The 24,392-nt window shown below is 37.3% G+C and overlaps 1 protein-coding gene and 1 pseudogene across 3 annotated transcripts; one reads left to right on the top strand and one right to left on the bottom strand.

The window, feature by feature from the left end:
- Positions 1-23: 23 nt before the first annotated feature.
- WBP4 (WW domain binding protein 4) lies at positions 24-24,389 on the bottom strand. Of its 2 annotated transcripts, none has more exons than XM_081046837.1 (10): positions 24,340-24,389; positions 22,737-22,809; positions 20,000-20,062; positions 19,787-19,910; positions 16,034-16,201; positions 13,911-13,957; positions 13,403-13,478; positions 11,114-11,331; positions 8,227-8,390; positions 24-2,808 (listed from the first exon to the last, which is right to left on the bottom strand). In XM_081046837.1, the coding sequence occupies exons 4-10, from the start codon at positions 19,845-19,847 to the stop codon at positions 2,598-2,600; spliced, it is 945 nt and encodes a 314-aa protein (XP_080902963.1). In that variant the 5' UTR covers positions 19,848-19,910; positions 20,000-20,062; positions 22,737-22,809; positions 24,340-24,389; the 3' UTR covers positions 24-2,597. The 2 variants fall into 2 exon arrangements, with proteins under 2 accessions (XP_080902963.1, XP_080902962.1); XM_081046836.1 differs by lacking the exon at positions 24,340-24,389 and adding an exon at positions 23,748-24,209.
- On the top strand, positions 21,267-22,026 carry LOC308496975 (ubiquitin-ribosomal protein eS31 fusion protein-like; annotated as a pseudogene). The gene has a single exon. The product of its transcript is annotated as a ubiquitin-ribosomal protein eS31 fusion protein-like (transcript).
- Positions 24,390-24,392: the final 3 nt, after the last annotated feature.

The raw sequence follows: 24,392 nt of genomic DNA, 5'->3' as shown, positions 1-24,392 counted from the left end.
CTATGTCTCTGAGACTTTTCTGATTAGTTCATTCATTTATCTTTTTCTTTAGATTCCACATATAAGTGAGATCATATGGTATTTGTTTTTCTCCATCTGACTTATTTCACTTAGCATAATATTCTCTAGGTCCATCCATATTGTTGCAAATGGAAGTACCATATTATTTTAATTATTAGTTTTTCAACACTTAAAAAATCAGCATTGTTTTCCTGGTAGTTTTCAGAATTTATAAAAACTGCATTAAAAAACAAAAAAAACAGTTTTGGCTATTTGGATCATGCTTCTTTGAATATTATTTCATCCAGAGAGTGGACCTCATGGATCTGGGTGTCATAATGGTTACCTATACACACCCAGTGTTCACATGCATGGGGGGAAAAACCCAGTGGTCATGGGGGAGGGGTCAGAGATTATTGGGACTTCTTAATTTTAACTTATTTCTCTATTTGGAGTTTTATATTTATAATAAAAATATAACAATCTCCCACGTATACATATATACGAGGTATGATTGAAAAATACAGTGAATGTTAAAAAAAATTTATTACAGTAAAAGACACATTGCCATTAATCCTCGTCAGAATACTTCCCTTCGCTTCGAACACACTTATCCCATAGTTCTTGACATTTTCTCAAGCAGCTCTGGAAGTCCTCTTTTGTGTCTTTGCTTCATCCTCCATCATGACAACGCCCCATGTCACACATCACTTCTGGTATACGGCAATTTCTGTCAAATAAAAACATTACGATGTGTCTTCATCCACCTTATTCACTGCATCTGTCACCATGAGACTTCTGGCTCTTCCCCAAAGTCAAAATGATTCAGGACATCGAGGCAGCCACGACAGTACAACTAAAGACACTCATGAAAAAGGACTTCGGGAACTGCTTCAGAAAACAGCAAGAATGATGGGATAAGTGTGTTTGAAGCAAGGGGAGAATATTTTGAGGAGGATTAATGGCAATGTGTCTTTTACTATAATATTCTTTTTTTAAAAAACATTCACTGTATTTTTTGATCAGACCCCATACTGTATATAGATACACACACACACATAAATAATAGAAAGGTAATGGTAAAAAATGATATCAAACATTTAACTTCTGAAAAAAATCTAGGTAAACCGACAAGTTCTTATTCTTTCAAAGCAAATAGAAAAGTACTATTAAAGATTTACCTTCAAACGTCTAAGAATACTGTCTTATTACAAAGGCAAAGCAGTTAACGCATCAAAGAGAAATACGGTACAAGTGTAGTTTTACAAAAAGTCTTCAATTGTGTATTCTGTATACGCTAAATGTGGGTAAAATACAGCAGCATTCCATTTATAGTCTTACCATCTTCCCAATTGCGAGTCAAGAACAAAATGCACTGCGCGATTAGATGACAGGTGGACTCAGAGAATCTAAAATACTTCATAATGCTCTACATTCAGGTCACACCCAAGTAAGTAAATAAAACAAATGTAAAGAGAAATCTCCAAGTACTATTTCACCAATGCTAAGTGGACTCTAATCAGTATTGGAATTCAAAAACAAACAAAAACCAGTATTTTACTCTTTCATAGTTTTTAATAAGCTATCATTTTCTTACATGTACTAGTAACCTTAAAAAGACAAATATTTACTACCAAACATTAAATACTGTACATTTTATAAAAAATATAATTTTAAGAATTTGGAGTAATAAAGGGAAGGTATCTACTTCAAATGAATAAGAAAATGCCCCTTTTTAAGAAATTTAGCCAGAAAACACGAAATTTCCAATTTGTCTCAGAAAACACTAAAAACTTTTACTAAAGCCAGAGCTCTTACTATTTTTGTTCAAGCCTTCACCTACATTGTTCTAAATACACCTTAAAAATTTTTCAGTACATATAAGGCTGCTAAACAGAGTATGTGACTGAGGGAAAAAGGACTACGCTAGCATGTGAAGTCATGAATAGGGATATGTCTTTTTCATCTTTATATCCCCAGTTCCTACCTGTAAGTAAAAATGCTTAAGCAGTGACTGCTGCTTTCAAATGAACTGGGCAAATACACATTTCTATCTTTGGTCCAATTTGCACTCTGCGTTAAGTGCTGCATTTGAAATACCTGAGCTGCAGTCCTTCTTGGCCCTTGACCTTCAGTTGAGTAATGTTAGCCAATATGCACATCTTCCATCAGCCTTCTGACAGGATCCTCAGAACTGAATTATCACTGGGCTGTGACTCCTCTCTTATGTGGTCTGATTCTTACATCTTGGACAATAGTTAGTATTCGGCGTGCAGAAGTAATGCATTTTCAGTGCAGGATAAGTATGTTCATATAAGTAAGGATGGAATAAAGGCCTTGCTTTTCCATGTTTTAAATAACAGATACATAGCATCTTATATGACATAATTAGCATTTTTTAAGACATGGAACATAATACACTGTATTATAATGCACTATGGTAGGCTTTCATTTTAGGAACAAAAAAGATTCTAAATTCACATAAAATACATTTAGAATAAATCTAAATTTTCAGCATTAAAGTTTTTAGAAATAAGCTTTTAAGACGTGTAGTCTCCATTCTGTCCTGAAAGCCCATACAAAGGGCTCTTTTACAATTATTGATCATCACCTCGTTGTCTTAAATTTCTAGATTTTCCATTTTCAGTTCTTCTCTTTTTGAAGACTGGGGCCACTTCATCTGCCAGGACTCCAAGAGAAGTGACTGTTTTTTCTTTAAAAACCACTTTGGTTTCCCTACCAACATGAGCTTCTGAAGTTGCCACATAATCATTTTCAGTGCTTGGAAGTTCCAAATCTACCTCCTCACTAGAATAGAAAGTGAAAATAAACCCATTATTTGACAGAGTAAGACAAATTTTCACATAACCTCTGGGTCTACCAAAGCCCCGGAATCATCTTTTTATTGATGATAATAGTGAGAAGTTAGAAGTTGGTCAGTGGAGTAGGAAACTCTTTTAAAATACTTATTTATAACATTAAGATACTGAGCCCTTATTTAGGTGGATACATCAGGAAAAGTCCCATCTATTCTTTCATTCCTATTGCACAAAGCATACGAGATTGGACAATTTTTCACGCTGCCTTTTCAGCACTTCCAAATAGTAAACTTGGTTAACTGTTTGTCCAGTTGGTACAAATTCATAATGAATAATCCCTGATATCAAAAAAGGTTAGCGACATCATTCCAACAATTTCACGAACTTAATCGTCAGACCACGTATGTCATCTGAGGAAATGCTTGTGCTTATATATGATCAGCAATACAAGTTGTATAGGTGGGTAAGTGAGAGGTATTTATGGAAATTGATGGAATTTGATTTATGGAAATTTATGGAAATTTATTTTTGGAAATTGAATTTATGGAAATTGATTTTGCCATGGACCCACAAGACAAGGACGTAGGGGCTTACACAGCACAAGAGGAAAAGCATGGCATCTCAATCTCCTAGTGTAGCTGACTTCATGCTGCTGTCTGGAACCCTCTTTCTAAGGCACGAACCCTTCAACCATCCACGAGCCCTTCAACCATCCACATGGTTAATGTACATATTAGCCGACTAGTAGAGATCAGTACCTGATTAACATGAGCCTATCGCAGTATCCTACCTTCTACATAGGCAACGGTCCATGAAAGAGCAAGGAACTCATGTCACATCCATCCGTACCCTCCATGAGCTTTTTGAAGATGGACCAGAAAGATCATTGTTGAATTCTCTAGTGGCTAAAAGTATCAAATCTCCTACTAGTCCTCCTATTCAGAGAAAGGAGTTCTACAAAGATAAGGATTGAAGATGGAGAATCCTGCCCATGTTTCAGTCCTAGGCAGTAATTCCTGAGGCCCCACCCAATTCCTGCTCCTCATTTTACAAATAATGGCTGAAAACTTCCCAAACGTGGGGAGAGACTTGTACATCCAAGTTGAAGCTAATATAGGTCACATCAAAATTCCAATGCAAAAAAATGGTTTTTCAAGACACCTTTGAATAAAACTGTCTAAAATCAAAGAGAGAATTTTAAAAGTACGTAACAAGATAAAAGAATTGCAGTCATAAAAGAGAATTTCATGAGCTTCTCAGAGAATATCTCTCTGTAGAGACATTGCAAGCCAGAAGAAAAGATAATGATATTTTCCAAGTGCTCAAAGAAGTAAAATGCTAACCAAGAAAACTTTACCCAGTTAAGGTGTCCTTGAGAAATGAAGGCAAGATAAAAACTCCCTAATCAAAAGACAAAAAAACAAAACAAAACAAAAACAACTGAGGGTATTCATCACCACTAAAACTGCCTTACCAGAAATGCTGGAAGGAGATTTTTAAGCTGAAATGAAAGGTTGCTAATTACTAACAAAAATATACCAAAAAAAAAGTACAAGTAAGCATATAGTCGGATACAGAACATGCAAATTTATTAGGATGGTGTGTTAATTACTTAACTCTAGTATAAAGGTTAAAAGATAAATGCCTTAAAATTAGGAATAGCTAAAACAATTTGTTAATGGATACACAATAGGATACTTTTTGCATGTGATCAAGTTGTTGTCAGTGTAAGACAGACTGTTATAGATACCTGGGGTGCCAAAACAATGTATACAAGTGGACACTTTGGTCAACGTTGCTCAAGCAGTAGTTCACTGTAATCAGAAGCATCTGGATGCTGATGGTAACCACTTTGAGCACCTCTTGTAATTGCAGAAGTCAAACGTGACTTGTATTCATCTTTTGTAATCGGTATATATTGAGTATGACAATTTTAATAGTTTTTTCCTTTCTTAAAACGTGTATACATTTTTTCATTTTTTTGGTATCCTCTGTATATAAGATGTTTTATATAAGCATCCTGGTAACCACAAAACAAAAACATAAAATAGATTCACAAGATATGAAGGGAATCAAAGCATACCGCTGTGCACGATCATCAATTCACAAAAGCAAGGGAGGAAAAAAAGGAAAAGGGGACTAACAAAACAACCAAACAACAGTACGATGGCACTAGTATGTCCTTATCGTATACTACTCTAAATGTAAACAAATTGAATTCTCCAGTCAAAAGGCACAGAGTGACTGGATGGATAAAAAAACAATCAATGATATGCTGCCTACAAGAGACCTACTTCAGATTTAAGGACACACACAGGCTTACAGTAAAGGGATGGAAAAGGACATTTCATAAAAGTGGAAACCAAGAGAGCACTGAACTACACTTCTATCAGACAAAACAGACCTCGCCAAAAATATAAACAAGAGACAAAGAAGGTCATTATATTATGATAAAGGGGTCATCAAGAAGATATAACAATTGTGAATATGTATGAACCCAACATCTGAACACCTAAATATATTAAGCAAATACTAACAGATATGAAGGGAGAAATAGATAATATATAATAATAGTAGGGGACTTCAATAAACCACTTTCAACACTGGACCGATCATCCAACAGAAAATCAAAGAAACGTTGCATTTGCAACATATTGTATATTAAATGGACATCAGAAACACACATTCTTTTCAAGAACACATAGAACATTCTGCAGGATAGATCAATCATATGGTAAGTCACGAAGAATTCTTAGTACATTTAAGAAGACTGAAATCACACCACGTATCTTTTCTAACCACAGTGGTAAGAAACTAGAAGTCAACATCTGGAGGGAAGCTGGAAATTTCAAATATGTGAAAATGAACACACTTCTGAACAATTAATGGGTTAAAGAAGAAACCGAATGGAAATCAAAACATTTTTTAAAAAAAGGAACCATAATATATCAAAATCTATAGGATGCCGCAAAGTGATTCTAAGAGAGAAGTTTCTAGGGATAAACACCTACAGTAAGAATAAAGATCTCAAACAGCCTAACTTTATACCTCAAATAACTAGAAAAAGAACTAAGCCCAAAGTTAGCATAAGGAAGGAAATAACATCAGAGCAGAAATAAATGAAATAGAGACCAAAAGAACAGATTAAGAAACCTAAGAACTGGTTTACTGAAAAGAAAAAAATTGACAAACTTTTAGGTATACTAAGGAAAAAAGAGAGAAGGCTCAAATAAAATCAGAAATGAAGGAAGAGACATTACAACTGATACCACAGAAATACATTGGATAATAAAAGACTACTATGAACAATTATATGCCAACAAATTGGGTAACCTAAAAAAAATGGATCCATTCCTAGAAACATACAACCTACTAAAATGGAGTTGGGATGAAATAGAAATCTGAAGATATCAACAACTAAGGATACTGAACCAGTAATCAAAAACGTCCCAACACAAAAAAACCCTGGACGAGATGTTTCAGTGGTAAATTTTATCAAACATTTAAAGAATTAACGCCAATCCCCCTCCAACTCTTCCGAAAAACTGGAGAAGGGAACACTCCCAAACTCATTACTGGAGGCTAACATTACACTGATATAAAAGCCATATAAGGATAATAAAGGCAATAAAACTATAGACTAATATCTCTGATGAGTTAGTTATAAAAACAAAAAGTGCAGAAATAACCTTAATGTCAACAGAAAGGGAATGGCTGAGAAAAATCAATGCATATCTAAATGATTAAATATAATACTGCAATTAAAAATAACGTTCCTAAAAATTTAAATAGGATACTAATAATATAATGCTAAATAGGGAAAAAGATAAAAACTGGGGAAAATACTTCAAAATGTTAACAGTATCTCTGGGTAACTGAATGAGGTATTCCTATGCTTTTCTTCATTTTCAAAAATTTTCTGTAATAAACATATGTAGGTTATTTTTAAAGGGAAAAAACACTTAAGAAATTAGGCTAATCTACTTAAGAAGTCGATTAGCCTAACACAATCCATCACATATTAAACTGGCTGAGTGGTTAAAATTTAACAAGAATGGCTTTTATCACATACACACAAAAAATACTCAAAATTTGAGAAATCTCAACTTTGACATATAGGATATGTTGGTATAGTAGGACCACCTTCCTATTGTTAAGTCACATAAGGAGTCAAGTAGGGTTGAAGTAATGTAGTCTTACTATTTCTGCAACTTCAAGGAATATAGTTAAGCTGCTTATCATGGTGCCTGGCACTGCGTAGCATTAAATATGTATTTCCTAATATTTCATTCAGTAACATATACAACATGTACATTTCATAATAATAGTAGCACCATAATAGTAGTTCTAAACTGTATTGTGGTGTGTTATCCCTAGGGAATCAAATCTAACTATATACATAAAAAGCTGTCCAAAACTTGCATCACTCTATCTTGTGAAAAAAATGACCTTTTCAATTACAGGTGTTTTTGGGGGGTGAAGGGGAACGGTATGTACTTCCAGGGCTTTTTTCCAAGTCAAGTTGTGGTCCTTTCAATCTTAGTTGTGGAGGGTGCCGTTCAGCTTCAAGTTGTCCTTTCTGTCTTAGCTGTGGAGGGCGCAGCTCAGCTCCAGGTCCAGTTGCCGTTTTCTAGTTGCAGGGGGCACAGCCCACCATCCCTTGTGGGAGTCAAACCAGCAACCTTGTGGTTGAGAGGACGCGCTCCAACCAACTGAGCCATCTGGCAGCTCAGCTCAAGGTGCCGTGTTCAATCTTAGTTGCAGGGGGCGGAGCCCACCATCCCTTGTGGGACTTAAGGAATTGAACCCGCAGCCTTGTGGTTGAGAGCCCACTGGCCCATGTGGGAATCGAACTGGCAGCCTTCGGAGTTATGAGCATGGAGCTCTAACTGCCTGAGCCACTGGGCCGGCCCATTACAGTTTTAACAATAAATAATTTCATTATAAAAGTAGCGACAAAATAGTCATCTTACATTACCATATCAAAGCATTAATATTTTGGAGAATAGCTGCTTAACTCATGTAGATACTTTGTTCACCTGAAGATTTTTTTTAGCTTTAAGAAACACTGATCTGGAGTGGCCAGTTGATTCAGTTGGTTAGAGCGCAGTGCTTATTAACACCCAGGTCACTGGTTCAATTCCTACATGGGCCAGTGAGCTATGCCCTCCGCAACTAGACTGAAAACAAAGACTTGACTTGGAACTGATGGGTCCTGGAAAAAACACACTGTTCCCCAATAAAAAATTTTTAAAAAAAGGGAAAAAAAGAAAAGAAAAACCACTCTAGAAATAAATGAGCTCCACTTTTAATGAGCACCTTATCCTTCAAAGTAGTTAGTGCGATTTATGGAAGTACTGAGAGATAAAATACTTGTAATAACTGGGATTATGTTTCAGGTACTTACGGAGACTTAACTTCTTGTTTAATTTCTTGCCATTCTCCATAGGGGTTTGATTTTTTATGAACTTTGGATTTTTCTTCATTTGGACCCGATGAATTCTGCTCTTGGATATTTTTTTCTTTCTGTTTTTCTGGTTCAGTTCCTTTACCACTATTTTTACTTTTTTCCTGAAATGTCAAAGTCAAGAATAATACATTAGCAGGACAGAAACAAAATTTCTTTAATGTAGTCTTGTTATTGATTTATAAATAACAATACATTAACTCACTTAATATTTTAAATTTGCACATAACAAATGTACATAAAAAGCTTTCATACTTGATTAGGTTTTTCATTACTTCTAAAATATTAACAATGTCCAAGGCTGCTTTTTAAAATAATAGAGCATGGACCTATTAATGTTCTACAATTAAAGACATACACTGGCCTTTTTTATCCTCTCTTTTCTCCTTTCTCTCCTTACTTACACATCCAACAGTTGCCTTCCTTCATACTGTGCTCCTTTTGAATTTAATGCCATGTCATTGGACCTGTCTACAGCCATTATCTATTTAAAGAACTTCCTCAAACTACTACCTAGTCTTAATTGAAATTCATCTTCATGTTGAGGACATTGCCAGAACTTCAGTGGTCTATACAATTGGTAGCTACGTGAAATTAGAAAAAGACACGCCCTACAGGTAGAAGCAGCTCCCACGGGAGTCCCTGGCTAGCACTGGTGCTTTTATGACACCCCCTAATCTGGGATAACAAAGCCCGGTGACCCAATTTGGCAAGTGTACCATGCATTAGATTTCAGCCTCTTCGCAAACTGCACAACCCAACCGTGGGTGGCAGTCCTAGGACACAGTTTTGTTTGCAATTCTTTGAATGGAGGTTAACTCATTCCCTCATGCTGTTGTTATCACAGGACTAGGAGGCGGCATGCGCTTTGTCTGAGCAATCTTGACCCTTCCAGGCCATGACTTTTTCTAAAAAATAAAACGTATTTACTAAGATCAGGATACCTTTTTCCTTTGATCCTCATGCAGTGAACGCCACCTCCTCTGAGGCTCTCACCACCACCTTCTATGCAGTTCTCTTCCATTCTCCCTATAATGTGATCTAATGACCTCTGGCCACTAACGACTGTGGTAACTCTGGCACCAGGTTCTCTCTGTTCAAACTCTTATTGTCATCCTAGAGCTTAAAAATTCCCTAGCCTCAGTTTTGTGAGTTTCAAAACCAATGACTTTCGTCTTCACTATACATCACACCTCAGAGATATTGCAGGTTCAGTTCCAGACCACTGCAATAAAGCAAGTCGTGTAATCTTTCTGCTGCTGGTGGGTCTTGCCTTCAATTTGCAAAACATGAAACATCTGTGAAGTGCAATACAGCGAAGTGCAATAAAACGAGGCATGCCTATATTTAGCTACCTCATGTTATACATGATAGGATATAGGTAGCTTGTCCTTGTTTATGTGTATACCGTAGCATTTTGTTTGCTTGAAATTAATACTGTCTGTCCCAGGTTGGATGTTGGGTTACCTAAACTTGACTATGAAACACTGTGAGATGGCTACTACTCTTTGCTGCTGCTCCTCCACAAACTAGATACGTCCTGAACTCTAAGCTTCACCAAGATCGATGGGGTAGGGAGAGAAATTCCAGGCAATGACAAGCTCCTAGCTGTGGCCTCCAAGTACCCTCTGCCCAGCATCTTTGATATTCCTTCAGCTCTCAGGCCCGCAGTGTCAACCAGGATCAATGCTACATGTCTTGTCTGCTTTGGCACCTGGGCACCTGAGTGTTCCTGGAAGTCATGAAAGCAAGAGTAGCACTGCTATATAAACTACTATTTTTACTTTACTGCCATGGCTAGGCACTCAGTACCACCTGTCAATCCTCTTACTTGGTTCATTTCCTCTCCCACTCCAGCTCAGTGACGATTTCAATCCATTAATGTTGTTAAGCTCCCCAAAGCTCCTCGTTCTCTGCAAGCAATCTTGATTTCTTTGTGAATGAGTAAATTGAGGCTACAGGGCATGACTCTTTCAACTTCCTCCCAGATACCAACTCATCCATAGTCCTACCAACTTCCAGAAAATGCAAACCTTACCTTCTCACAGAAAATTAGTTTATTCCTTGTTCAAGACCAACCTACCCACTGACCCTTGTTGGTATTCCCTTTCTACTTCCTATGGGGTCCCTCTCAATGAAAACCTCACCACCAACACCACCACAACCAATCTCTTAAGATTAAAAGTCAATATGTAGCAACCATCCTACCATAATTTCTACTTTCATTTCATATCCAAACCACACATACACATATACCACACAGTGAACCACTTTTCATCCCCCTATAATCTGCCACCCAATACTCTGGTGAAACTGCTAGAAGGGCATCAGGGATCTCATTACTGCAAAATTCAATGGACATTTTTCTTTTTACGCCTAATTAATCCCTGATGCTCTCTATTCCTTTGGCTTCCAGCATATTAAATTCTGCTTCTCTGAGCACCATTCTAATCACTCTTTCCTCATTCTACCTTTTGGGCTCCGCTTTCTCTGCCTGTCACTTAAATGTTTAATATTCATCAAGGTCATTGTCCTAGGTAACCACACCCATTCTGAGATTTAAATTACTACCAGTATGCTGATGATAACGCAAATTAGCATTTGTAGCCTGGACATTCAGACAGTTCTCCAAATGTTAGAGAGGCGTCTCAAACTTAGGTCTAAAAGTGAATTTACTGTCTTGCTACCAGATAGATATAAATAAATGGTATAACTATTTATCCAGTTGCCAAAATGTATTTTCATGTTATGTCTGTCTTCTACCAGAAAACTGAGTCTGTAGGGTTTATAAATTGATAAACTTGAGAAGAGTAAATCAAGAACCTACCTTAAACTGTATTTTTATCTTTTGCGTTTCTGTAGAGACCTCTCCTTTTTCTGCTGTAGAGACCTCTCCTTTTTCTGCTTCCTGTTCCTCATCAGAATCACTGTGCGAATCTGATGATTTGGACTCTTCTCGGGTGCCAAGTGACTTTTCATTGACTTTACTAGAAAGCAGATCGCCAGAGTGTGGAATGAAATCATCAGGTTTTTCCCATCTGGATTCTATTCAACACATTTTAATGGTCATGTTATTTGGTTACCAATTCAGAAGTAATTCCCAATATAAAGCTTCCTGTCAATTATATTATTAAATGACAACACAGCATCTATTTTACACCATCTTTCTTCCCCCTTTCTTCCACCTTCCCTGCCCTCCCCATTCAAGCCGTTGTTTCTCGGTCTAGTTGTGTAAGACACAGCTCCCTGACTCATGCTGGTATTATGAATCTTGTGTTCCCCCCGGCTGAGGCAGTCGGACGCTGGCCACTCATGCTCGCCACCGACGGCTCATGGCACATGGTAGCACACAGCAGCTCCTGGCAGCTCCCGGAAGCCCAGCTCCAGGGAGAGTTGTTGTTCACAATCTTAGCTGTAGAGGGCGCAGCTCACTGGCCCATGTGGGAATCAACTGATTTCGGGTGTTAGGAGCATGATGCTCCAACCACCTGAGCCACCGCCAGCCCTTTACACCATCTCTTAGTCAAGAAGATAATAAGACATCTGTAAGCTCTTGCTCTTGTATCTTTCAGAAATTGATTTCAAACAATCTGGATTCATTAGATGTATCAACTATAGATGGAAAAAGACCTAAGAACTGGGTAATACTTTCTAAGGACTCTCATAATTTACAGACACCGATTTCAGGAAAAATGTAATAATGAATGCACATCAGATTTCCTGGAATTTACTTATCACAAAGATTTCCTGGGATCTTCGCAAAGTGAAGTCACACTATAAAAATTTGAAAGAATATAATTTCTCATTTTTTACAGCAGGAAAAAAAAAATCTTGATTGACCTCTACTGCCACCCAGTGGTTTATTGGGCTTTTAGTAAAATGATGGCATTTCTAATTATCTTGCAGTTATTGTCTGTTTTTAAGTTTAATTAAAAAAGGGATTCTAAAATTTATTGTCCAATTGGTACAGTTTCAAGAGTGAAAGGAACTCTATTAAGAATCACACTGGTCTAGACATACATCAAAATTGTTGAGGAAAGTCCCTTATTAACATAGAACACTTTTCAGCACTAATGAAAAAATTACTTTTCATTGTCTCTATTTCACACAAGTAACAAAAGAATTTTCAGGAAATAAATAATTGGTTAAGTGTCTAATGTGTACCAGACTCTGTTCTGGGAACTTTATAGATATCTGACTCATGACCCCACGGAGTGCACGATCGTCTCTACTGTACTAGAGCAACTACAGGCTCCGTGACTTGCCCACAATCACAAAACTGTAAGGACAGAAGCTGTGCGCTGAGCTGGGATCCAACTCTAGGGCTACGTTACAAATTACTTAATCTCTATAACTATCCACTACCTCAAATTAAAGGTTCTTACATAGAACCACTACTATCACTGGGCAGACTAGGTATCTACTTAGAGGTTAAAAAGGCCTTTTCTTCCTAAAAGGTTTAATGCTATGTAGAGGGCTTTGGTTAGGAGCAATTAAAACAAGAAAAACTTGCCAAAACTACACAAGTACTATAGCTATTTTGATAAGTCTAACTGAACAAACCAAATACAATTACTTGAAAACCAGTTTTATGAAATTAAATTAGATAAAATCTTAATTTGAAAAACAGAATTAGATAACCATTACGCATGTTTTATAAATATTTATATAACCGAAACATTAAATTAGTAAAAGTGAAAATTTGACAATCTCAGCCACTTGTAAGATAGCATCAGTTTTATTTTTTTGAAAAAGAAAAGGCAAGTCAAACTAGGTGATCTCTCAGGTACCTTCCAAGGTAATGACTATATTTCTAAAATAATCATGATAAAAATCAGTAATGGTAGAGAAAGTAAAAATGACTCTTTTCAAAATGTGTGCATGCAGTACCAATTGAGAATAGCAACATGTAGAGCAGTATTTTATACATAGAAATCATTTTTGCTTTTCCACTGTATTAATGTTTTTAAATTATAAAAAAATAATACACATTTGCTATAAAAATGTTTATCACTATATGTACTAAAATTCCCTAGTTCAGATGATTCATCAGCAGGCTACTAAACAGTTTCAGGTATATTTTTAGATAGTCAAGATAATCAAAGGTACTACTTACCTCCTGTTTCTGTGTTATAATAATAAGTATAACCATCTTCACTTAGACCTTCTATCCAAACAGCCTTCAGTGCTGTCTAAATAGGAGGAAAGAACCAGCATAAACTGAAGATAATGATGTGGTTTACGTATTAGATAATTAAGACAGAGTTAGCCACCCTTTTCTTTCCTCTTGACACCTGGCAGTTAGGGGTCAATCATAGGCCAACTTTCAGCGAGAGAATATCTCACCTCTGAAAGCTAGGAACAATTCTTCACAGATGGACAGGGACATGTGAGTGGCAACTAACAATATTTGCCCTGCACGGAGTTTTTGGGTAGATATCACTTTTAATCTCCACCCAGCCTTCTACTGAAAAGATTACAGGAAAAAAGCAACAAAGTGGTGGGGATGGGGGTGGGGATGGCTTATTTGGAAGTAAATTTGCCCAACAAAACTCTACAAAAACCCTAGAAGCCAATCACTTTTAAAAAATAAAGCAAAGACACTATTAATGTACTTCAGTTACCTTTTTTAAGTTTCCTTGAAATCCTTCAGGTTTCTCCCACTGAGATGCTTAAAACAAAATATAGTGCATTTATAAAATCTTTTTGCTTAAAAAAAAACTTTCCAAAGTTTTTTAATTTGGCAAAAAATTTACAAGATATTCAATGTGTACAAAACACTACAGGTCTATAGTTAAAAACAGAATTGAAAAACAAAAAGAACCAACATACATTCCAGTAGTATTGTGAATACATGTGAATGCTATGTAACCAAGAAAGGACAGAATGAGATTAAAAGTTACTGGTACTTCCACAGGAATTATTAGAGCCAGGTAGGACTTCCTTTAAAGACTTCACAGAATTCAGGGTTGATCAATTTGGAAGGAATGAGAGAGATAGCCTTTTGATATCTTGGGGCAGGGGAGAGGGAGAGATGGAATGAATGACTCTGAGAAGGAATAAGATGAAGCACGCAGGAATTAAAATCAAGTGTTGCTGAGAAACAGTATAAAGTAGGATGGTGAACAAAGGAAGCGAGCAGTAGGCACTAGAACGGAGAAAAGACATAAGAAATAGTTTCTATATAAATTTGAAAAACACTTATAATCCCTAGTATACAATCATTTATGGTTCACTGCTAAACTGTAGCATGCACTTCACTGAAGGCTCAGAGCAAATCTGAGTAATTATTACTATTTCTATGTAGTCCGAAACTGATTGTGATCCTAAAGAGCATAATAATTACAATAATACTTGGAGCCCAAAGTTTTCTTCATGATTAACTCTCTGATCTCACACCATTCTTAACTTTTCTTCTATCCATTTCTTTAATATATATACTACCCACCCATGTTACCTTATTCCCTTCTTTCTCCTTGTGATCTCACATGCTGCTAAAAGTTAACATATTACCTACATTCCCAGACTCAATTTATCTCCCTAACTCACAATTCTAACCATCACAGTTACTGAAAATTGCTACACTAATGTTCTAAAGGTATGCTAACCTCAACATCCAAAATTGAATTCATTACTATCCTACTTAAACTTTCTCTGTTTTCACATTTCCTACCTCACTAAATGGCACCATCATCCTCCTGGCCCTCCATGATACGGTCCCAATCTATTTTTCCAGCCTCTTTCTTCTGCTATGACATCTTCAAAGAACCTTATGCTTTACCTCCACCAGATGACTATTTCCCAAACAGTCAAACCTTTTTTAGAGTCATATTGTTCTATCTGTCTGGAATGCTTGCTGTACCCTCATGACAACCTACTGCAATCTTTTCCAATCAAAATACCCATGGAGTGTCTACACCATGCCAGGCACTATGTTAGGCGTGAGGGAGAAAAATGATAAGATGACATCATTCCTGACATCCTCATTTTAATTTACACATCAGCTCAAAAGTTAATTCCTGTGATAATCTCTCAGATCCACACAATCACAATTGATACCCCACTATTTTGAGCTCCCATGTAATTTTAATTACATCTCTATTATATTATAGCTCTTTAAAATGTCTCCTTGTATCATCGTTGTTTATTTCTGATACTAATTTTTTTATTTCTGGAGACTAAGAGGCTACATAAAACTCATTTATCTCAGAATTTTAAACTCAAATACATTTAGCTTTAAAGGAAAACAAGAAGACGTTTTTCATATTCTTACTAAGAAATACCATTGTGTATCTTATTAGAAATTGATATACAAAACATTAATAAGAAGGGAGGTACGGTACTTGGTCAATCAAGACAGCTACACAAAAAAGAAATCAGTTTCTGGTTCCCAATCTGCTTTGGGATGGAAAATTTCTTTCATAAAATATTTTATTTCAAGAACCCCTGCAATTTGTGAAATGGATCCGAAATGCCATAATTCCACATAAAATACCTTATTTACATGTAGTTATAGTTTTGAAGGTTTTATTGAGAAAATATAAAGCTTCAGTTTATTTGTAAGGAACCCACTATTAAGGTTTTAACTAAGTATGACACTGAGTCATTATGAGAAGGTACCTTTTTTTTTTAACATTGTGGCAAAAATGTTAAGATACCATCTTTCATGATTTAAATATTCCAATATTAACTAAAAGTCTAAAGACAAACTGTCAGTTATCATTCTCTATATGCCTAAATGACTTACCTCCTGTGATAAGATCATAATAGTAATGGTAACCCTCAGAGGTTATGCCTTCTACCCATCTGCCCTTCGAAGGGTCTTTTTTCTTTTTCTTCTTTTCTTTCTGCTGACTTGATACAGACGTGGGTATGACAGTGCTGGTTACTGGTGGTATGCTTGGCTCGGTAATTTCTAGAGAAAAGATGAGAGATAGGTAAAATAGACAATCTAACTTTTTTCCCCTGTGGAAAAACATTGTTATTCCAAATCAAAAGCCTGATAAGGTTCTTTGGGGAACTTGACATGGCATTATAAAGCTCATTTGGAAACTAAACATGTATGAATATCCAGGAGAATTAAAAAAAATGATGTGATAAGAGGAATCTAGTCCTAACAGGTAATAAAACTTATTTTAAAATTATGGTAGAAAAGACCAACAGTGTAAAACTGATCCAGGAATAGGCAGACATATAATGGAAACAGAGCAGACTAAAACAGAAACAGATCCAACTGCAAAGTCCTGGTTCTTATTAGACAGAAAAAGAGATCATTTAATAAATGATGTTGGACTAACTGGTTAATTATTTAATTATTCGGAAAAAAGTAAAGCTATTCCCCATTCCTTGGTCCCTCCTATGTTTTTACACCAACGTAAATTCTAGATCAAAGATATTTACCAAAAGAATACAAAGTAAAATAATGTTAAATTTGACCACATAAAAGTTAAAATATTCTGTATGGCAAAAATAAAAACAGAATACACACACACGAAAAACAAATGACAAATATTTGAAACAAATAGGACCGAGGGTTAATATTTCTAAGAAAGATCCATTACATATTATAACAAAAACGGGCAAGAAGTACAAAGGTAACTCGGAAAATTAACATTTACCTTCATTAATATTGAAAGAAATGCAAATAAATATAATTGTTTTTGCATTTCATCAATAAGTACTGAAAAGAATGACCAAATCCATTGTTAGTCAGTCTGATCCATGGGTGTGAAAAAAATGGGTAGTTTTTATGGCTTTACTTTTTTCCCACAGGATTGGCCAGTTATTCCCAATACCAGTCAATAAATTAATTTTGCTTCTAGTGAAAATGTAAGTCTTGGTGACATTTCTGGAGACAGCTTGGTATTAACTATCAATATATAAAATATATTTAGACTTTGATTCTGCAATCTCACTTCTAGAAATTGAACCTAAAGAGATAAATGTGAAAACATCCATACATAAAGATGTTCACTAAGGTATTCTATCAGTGAAAAACTCTAAATGTTAACCAGGAAGAAATTAGTTAAATAAATGTTGGCATCTTTATGGCATTTTAAAAAATATTATTTTTTATTTTTCAGTTACGGTTGACATACAATATTATATTAGTTTTAGGAATACAACATAGTGATTAGACATTTATATAACTTACGAAATGATTCCCAAGATAAATCTAGTAATCATCTGATACCATAGTTATTATAATACTGACTATACACCCTATGTGATACATCACATCCCCATGACTATTTCGTAACTACCAATTTGTACTTCTTAATCCCTTCCCCTTTTTATTATGGAATTTTATACCCTTTATTAAACACTCGTGTGACTGGTCATTGTGATAAGCAATGTGTACCATTGTATTAATTTTATTAATAGTAAAAATTGGAGGTCGTCTAGCTAGCAAGAATTCTGGTTGACATTAAAAATGATGTATATCCTTAACTATTTAAAAGAAAAGCTGTATGTGAGATATCACTGAGGGGAAAAAAATAATCTCCAAATTATAAACAAATTTCTAAAGATGTCTATAGAAATCTTAAAAGCAATTAGTTTTTTAAAAACTCGTTTCTTCGTACTACATTATTACACTTTTTAAAGGAATATATATCCTATTCAGGAAAACAAGGCTATGAAAAATATTTAATAGGAAAAATCCATTTAAATATAAAATGTTAAGATTTATTTGCTCGTAGGGCAGCATAATGAAATCTTCCAATCTTTGTAATTGATGCGATGAATTTTCAAGTATTCCTCTTTAACTCTGCAGGAATACCTACATCCTTTTCCCCCTTAAAATGTACAGCTTTATCCTCATGGAAATACCACCTCCCCCATTTTAACTAACAACATCCAGGAAAATATTTTTGAAGTCTGGTTACAACTTTTTATTTGTGAGAGCAATGTCAATTAACTTCACTGTTATTTTGCTTAAAAACTTAATTGAAAGCAGTTTTTATTAGAGTGTAAAGAATACTATTCCTGTCAACTATCCCAACCATTTTGCAAGATCAAGTGAGATCTGCTATATGCCTGGTTTGAGGACAATGGATTTGCCATGGAAAAAATGCTCACAGAAAGTTCTCAACTGAAAGCCTAAATTCAGTAAGACAGATACATTCTACTTAAAGAATGTTTTTTATCTGGAACTCAGCTATCCTCAAACTCCCAAATTATCTGCCTTCTTGCTGGCAAGGATATGACAGAGAACTCTTATACACCATTGGTGGGAATGTAAAATGGTCCAATCACTATGGAAAACAATATGGAGGTTCCTCACAAAAATTAAATATAGATCTATCATATGATCCAGCAATTCCACTTCTGGATATATACCCAAAGGAAACGAAAACAGAGTCTCAAAGATATATACACACTCCTGTGTTTATTCACAACAGCCAAGATATGAAAAGAACCTAAATACCCATCAACAGATGGATAAAAAAGTGGTATATACACACAAAATGGACTATTATTCAGCTATGAAAAAGGAGGACATGCTGCCATTTGACAACATGGATGGACCTTGAGCACATTGTGCTAAGTGAGATAAGTCAGAAAGAGAAAGACAAGTACTATATATCTTTTATATTACATCTGGGATCTAAAGAAGTCAAACCCGTAAAACACAGAGTAAAACGGTGGTTACCAGGGGGTGGGGAGTGGAGAAATAAGACTCATGTTGTTTCAGGACACAAATTTGCAATGGGTAGTAAATAAACTATAGAGATCTCACCCACAGTGTAAGGAATATAGATAATAATATTGCACTATAATAATGTAATACAATAAATATCACCACAAAGGCAATCATATTATAATATACAAATGTTATGTCAAATATATTCAATTAAATATGTTATAAATATGTTATATATATGTTATAACATACATATGTATATAACATATATATGTTATGTTATAAATATGTTATATATAAATGTTATATATATTAAATATGTTAAATATGTCAATATGTTATATGTCAAATATATTCAATTAAAAAAATCAAAAAGAAAAAGAAAAAAATTATCTACCTTCTAGCAGTAATCAGTTAATTTGTCCACAAAAGGCTAACTTACTATAATTCAACCATATAAATAAACACAATTCAGTCTTGACTATATGGATAAAGTGAACTGTGGTTATAATGCAAGGCCTATTTTTTAATGAACAGCTCCTTTTTGCTGAATAATTCGAATACCTAAAAAACTCAAATGTCTCTGAAATGAACCACTGACCTAACACACAGCTAGGACTACGTACGTAACCACTAAGGTACTATAGTTGTTGTGAATGGTGGTGTTAAAACTTGAAGCTTTAAAAGCAAAACAAAAGTGCATAAGCAAACTTCCCACAGTCTAAATAGGGCTCTGATGCATAGGAAAAGCACTGAGAGTATACCCTGAGTATAGAACCCGTTTATGGAAACAATAAAAGCTCACTTAGCATGACCTCTGATGTTACTTTGAAAACATGTTGGCTGCTTTTTTACCTGACTCTAAGCCAAGCCTTTTCAAATCCTCTTGGTATGCTTTCAGGGCAGCTGCCTCCATTGCAGCAAACTCCTTTGATGCCTTTTCTTCTTCCTTTGCCTTGTCCAGGCTTTTCTGTTTAATCTATGTAAGACACATAGAAAAGTGAAAGCTGGGTAAAGCACCGATATTTACATGGAAAAATTGGCAAAGTAAGAAACAAACTAAATTACCTCACTGATCCTCTTTGCCACATTTTCCTTATGATTCTTTCCTCTTTCATGAAAGTCAATACTCTTAAAAATGAAGAAAAGAAAATACAAAGAAAAACTATATAAACATCAAAAGTCACAGTAAAATAACAGCAAATATGGGAATGGAACATAAAATTGAAACTAAAATGACTAGCAGAAAAGTTGGTTTTAAAACCAACTGGGCCTTTTTTATCAAATGATGCTGCAGAACTGAACTACGTTATTTATTATTATGCCCACTGACTAGGCTTCCTTTGGTGCTTAAAATAAACTCTGATGACCCGATTAATGGAGAAAAATACAAGGTACCCTTGATGACTAATCTAGCGAATATGAATGTAATGAGGACTCAAGACATGAAGTCAAAAGGGAATTGGAAAAAAAAAATCTTCAGGAAACACCTCTCAACATGAAGTGTTAAAACCAGTAAGTCTCTAGAATTTGCACTGCTCTATTTGCCATATGAGGTAAGAGACATAGAAAATAACCAATGATTCTTAAAACCTTATTCCTCCAAATTGGGAGAAAAGTAGACATTTAAAAATGTCTCCTAAATTGTGAACAAACACTTTTAAACAATGTGGTACAAAATGTGAAACTCCTATGCAGGACTGTTTGGCACTATCTATCAAAATTAGACTGCTGTAATAGAGAACAAAGAAGCTCTCTATATATTAAAGTGGAGAGAGCTCTGGGTTATACTGTTCAATAAAAAAAAATTCCGGTGTAGGATAGTGTATATAGTATGCAACCTTTTATGAATGCTAGAATAAAAACCTGTGTCTATATGCATACAGAAATAATAGAAAAATAGACCAAAAAATGAAAGAAGGGGTAACCTACGAGGAATGATGTTAACTAGATGGATGGGGACAGAGGTTGGTGACTGAATATTATAACCTACGTAAAACAGCCAGAAATACTCCCTATATTACAAATGTTTGATTGTATGCAATAAGAATATTCTGATAAACTTTGCAAAACAAGTTTTCTCAATCAATTCTTACCTGATGCATTAGCTGAGCTATTCTAAAGTATTACTGTGAATTCCTCTTTAAAAATGTGACTTTGTCAAGCAAATGTTCATCCTCTCTTTTTCACATCTTAACTTTCCTAAAGTTGATTATACCACACAAAGAATATTAATGGCCCATTCAAAAGTAAATTAGTTTCTAATTAAAGGTTAAATCAGTGTGTACTAGCAGTTCAAGAAAGACTATCCTAGAAGGGATTATTTGCTCTGTTATAGCTCATAAAGTTCACTGAACTGCTTGGGTACCTCTAAGGAAGAGACTCAGTGATTTGAGTACGTTTAAAAATCTGTGGCATTTCACTTTCCAATCCGCCATCTGTAATGGAATCGCCGCCAAGATGCAGATTTTTGTGAAAACCCTTACTGGGAAGACCATCACCCTCGAGGTTGAACCCTCGGATACAACAGAAAATGTAAAGGCCAAGATCCAGAATAAGGAAGAAATTCCTCCTGATCTGTAAAGACTGATCTTTGCTGGCAAGCAACTGGAAGATGGACGCACTTTGTCTGACTACAACACTAAAAAGGAGTCCACTCTTTATCTTGTGTTGAGACTTCGTGGTGGTGCTAAGAAAAGGAAGAAGTCTTACACCATTCCCAAGAAGAATAAGCACAAGAGAAAGAACGGTAATCTGGCTGTCCTGAAATACTGTATGGTGGATAAGAATGGCAAAATCAGTCTCCATAGTTGGGAGTACCCTTCAGATGACTGTGGTGCTGGAGCTTTTCTGGGCAGCCACTTTGACATTATTGTGGCAACTATTGTCTGACTTATTGCTTCAACAAACCAGAAGACAACTGTATATGGGTTAATAAAAGACATGAACTAAAAAAACAAAAAACAAAAACTCGTGGCATTTATCTGTAAGGATGGCTTAAAGCAAACTTTAGCACCTTTTCAAAAAGACCAAAACAAAACAAAAAAACAAAACCCAAAAGAAAAATATCCCCAAATTCCTTGTAGACAATAGTAAATAACGTCTACCAAAGAAATACAACATTGCTAACAGTGGGGCTTTTATTCGTTCACGCATTCAACTCTACCAAGTAAAAATGATATGAATATATATTTTAAAAATTCCCTAGCCTTTAGGTACTATGTATGTAGTGCTATGACATGGATAAGAGGAGTAAAAAAAAAGCAATGGTGCTGCTTTTTGTTTTATGTCTGAAAAGCAATCTAGACTAAGAAATACACTAATATAAAGGGCCTAACAGAGTTGCTATTTTCATATTCCACGACAGAGGTAACGACCTTTCAAATTTAAGCATTTATAGAGCAAAAATCTCTACAGCAAAAAACATACAAGAAAAACTATAGTAACCGTTCTTTTTACATATTCAGGATTTTACAGTTTTACTTTTCTTTGTATATGACAGTATTACAAATAACACCATTATAATGTAGGTGTTTCATAAACATGGATGAGAATACCCAATGTCATTTACTGAATTGACTGAAGGGCCGTAGAGAAATAATTGGGCTTAACATGTAATCTAATTTCGGCTGATGAAAAGGGAAACAAAGGCTCACGGCTTTCCTACAAGGAACGAAAAAGCAATGTTCTGAGAAATCAAGAGCAATGCGTAAGCAAAGTGCTTTGTAAACTGAGTTTAGATCAAAAAGGCACACTTCACATAAACACAGTATTATTAGAATCTCTCCTAGTGGGATTATCATACAGGCCTGTTGTCTGCTATCCAACACTTGCAGTAATCACAGAATTTCTTTGGCTGTGACTTCCAGTAGTCTGCCCTGAAAAAGGGAAAAAACGAGCCTAAGCGTATTTGTAACTTAAAAAGGTAAGCTATCGCGTGCTTTACATCTTCGGGTTTGAAACACAAGCCCCGGCTACCGAACCCCGTCTGGTTACACACCGCACCCTGTGTCGTCCTTTACGTGCCCGAAGCAATCAACGGAAATTCTGTTGCCAGTCGAGGAGAAACAGTCGGCACCGGATTTAAAACCCCATGAAACAGAACAGGTTAAACATTTTCTCTCTCTCGTGTGACGGTCGTCAGTGTGAAGGAATAAGAATTATCTCAGGGAAGAGTTATCCTTTCCATTTCTTTCTGGCACTCGGGGAGGTTACTGGCATGGAGGCCCGAAGACATTCTTCAAGTTTGCTTTAAATCAGGCTATTTCCAGCCAAAGAGCCAAGCACAAGACTCCTCGCGTGGGAGACCGTGGTTCCCCCGAGACTATCAGTTGATACAATCTGTTCCCGAGCCGCAGGGCAAGAAAGTTGAAGCAGCCCAGGGACGGCTCGGCGGGCAAGGCCGGGAGACAAGAACTCCCCCCCCGGACCAGGGCCGGCCGCTTCCAGGAGGCGGGGGAGTCGGCAGCAGGGGCCGCAGTCCAGCCCCCAGGTTGCACAACACCCCGCGGTTCAAGAGCCACGGAAAAGGGTGCAGGCGACCCCGACCGTGTGGGTGGAAGGAGCGATCCGTGGCTCCGAGGGGCCATCCCTCCAACGTCAACTGGCCTCCCGCCCCCGGGGGCTCCGCGGGGTAGCATTTCTACCCCGCCCAGAGAACCGGCCCGGCCGGTCTGGGGCCGGCCCCGAGCGAGTTAAGAGCGCGTCCGTCACGCCTCCGGGGCAGGGGGGGGACTGGTGGTGGCGGGAGACGCGGCGGGGAAGGGCCGCCCGGAGAAACAACGCCTCCTTGTTTGGAGCCTGAGACCCGACTCACATGACTGCACCCGCCGCTCCGCGCGGCGCCTCGGGGCCCGGCTCAAGCTCGCGTCCTCCACGCGGGGCGACTGGGAGCGCGGCCCGATGCGAGGCCCACCCGAGCCTCGGAGCGCCGACGCCTCCCTCCGGCCGCGGGACCCGGGTGGCGCGGTTCCCGCTACGGCGGCCCGGACGCCTCAATCCGCGTTCGCTCCCGCGGCTCCTCCCCTCCCCCTCCGGGGCGGGGCTCCGGCTCCCGAGAGGCGGGGTCGCTATAAAGGGTGAGGTCACCGGCCGGGGCGAAAGCGCGACGGGCCCACAGCTGAGAAGCTGGACCCCGGAGCCTGCGGTCCCCGCGTCACCCCGCCTGCTCCCTCTGCCTCCCCGTTTCCCCGGGATCCAGAACCGCCTCCCTCCCAGGCTCGCTGGCTCGTGGCCTGGGAGCTCGCGCGCCGCCTCCGCCCCGAACGCAAACAGCTGTTCCCCGAGACGTCGCCGCCCTCAACTTTGCCAACTAGTCCGCACGCACTTTGACCGGCGGAGCCACCCGGACCTGTGGGCTGGGGGCCGTTGGCGGAGATTAAAAAACAGGAAGGTGAAACAGTGGCTACCGGGGCCGCGAGGTGCCGGGCTTTGCTCAGAAGTTTCCCGAGGCGGCCGGGCC

This window comes from Rhinolophus hipposideros, assembly GCF_964194185.1.
Source record: "Rhinolophus hipposideros genome assembly, chromosome: 4".
NCBI classification, from domain to species: domain Eukaryota; kingdom Metazoa; phylum Chordata; class Mammalia; order Chiroptera; family Rhinolophidae; genus Rhinolophus; species Rhinolophus hipposideros.
The sequence above is the reverse complement of the archived record's forward strand: the minus strand, read 5'-3'. Positions and strand labels throughout refer to the sequence as shown.

Bases quoted from the DNA above. Each gene is read 5' to 3' on its own strand.
- WBP4 (XM_081046836.1), bottom strand. The intron at 19,911-19,999 runs GTAATTTAGTTT...TGTCTTACATAG, and splicing joins TGGCAAAGAGGATCAGTGAG to ATTAAACAGAAAAGCCTGGA. The intron at 16,202-19,786 runs GTAAAAAAGCAG...TCTTTTCTCTAG, and splicing joins AAGGCTTGGCTTAGAGTCAG to AAATTACCGAGCCAAGCATA.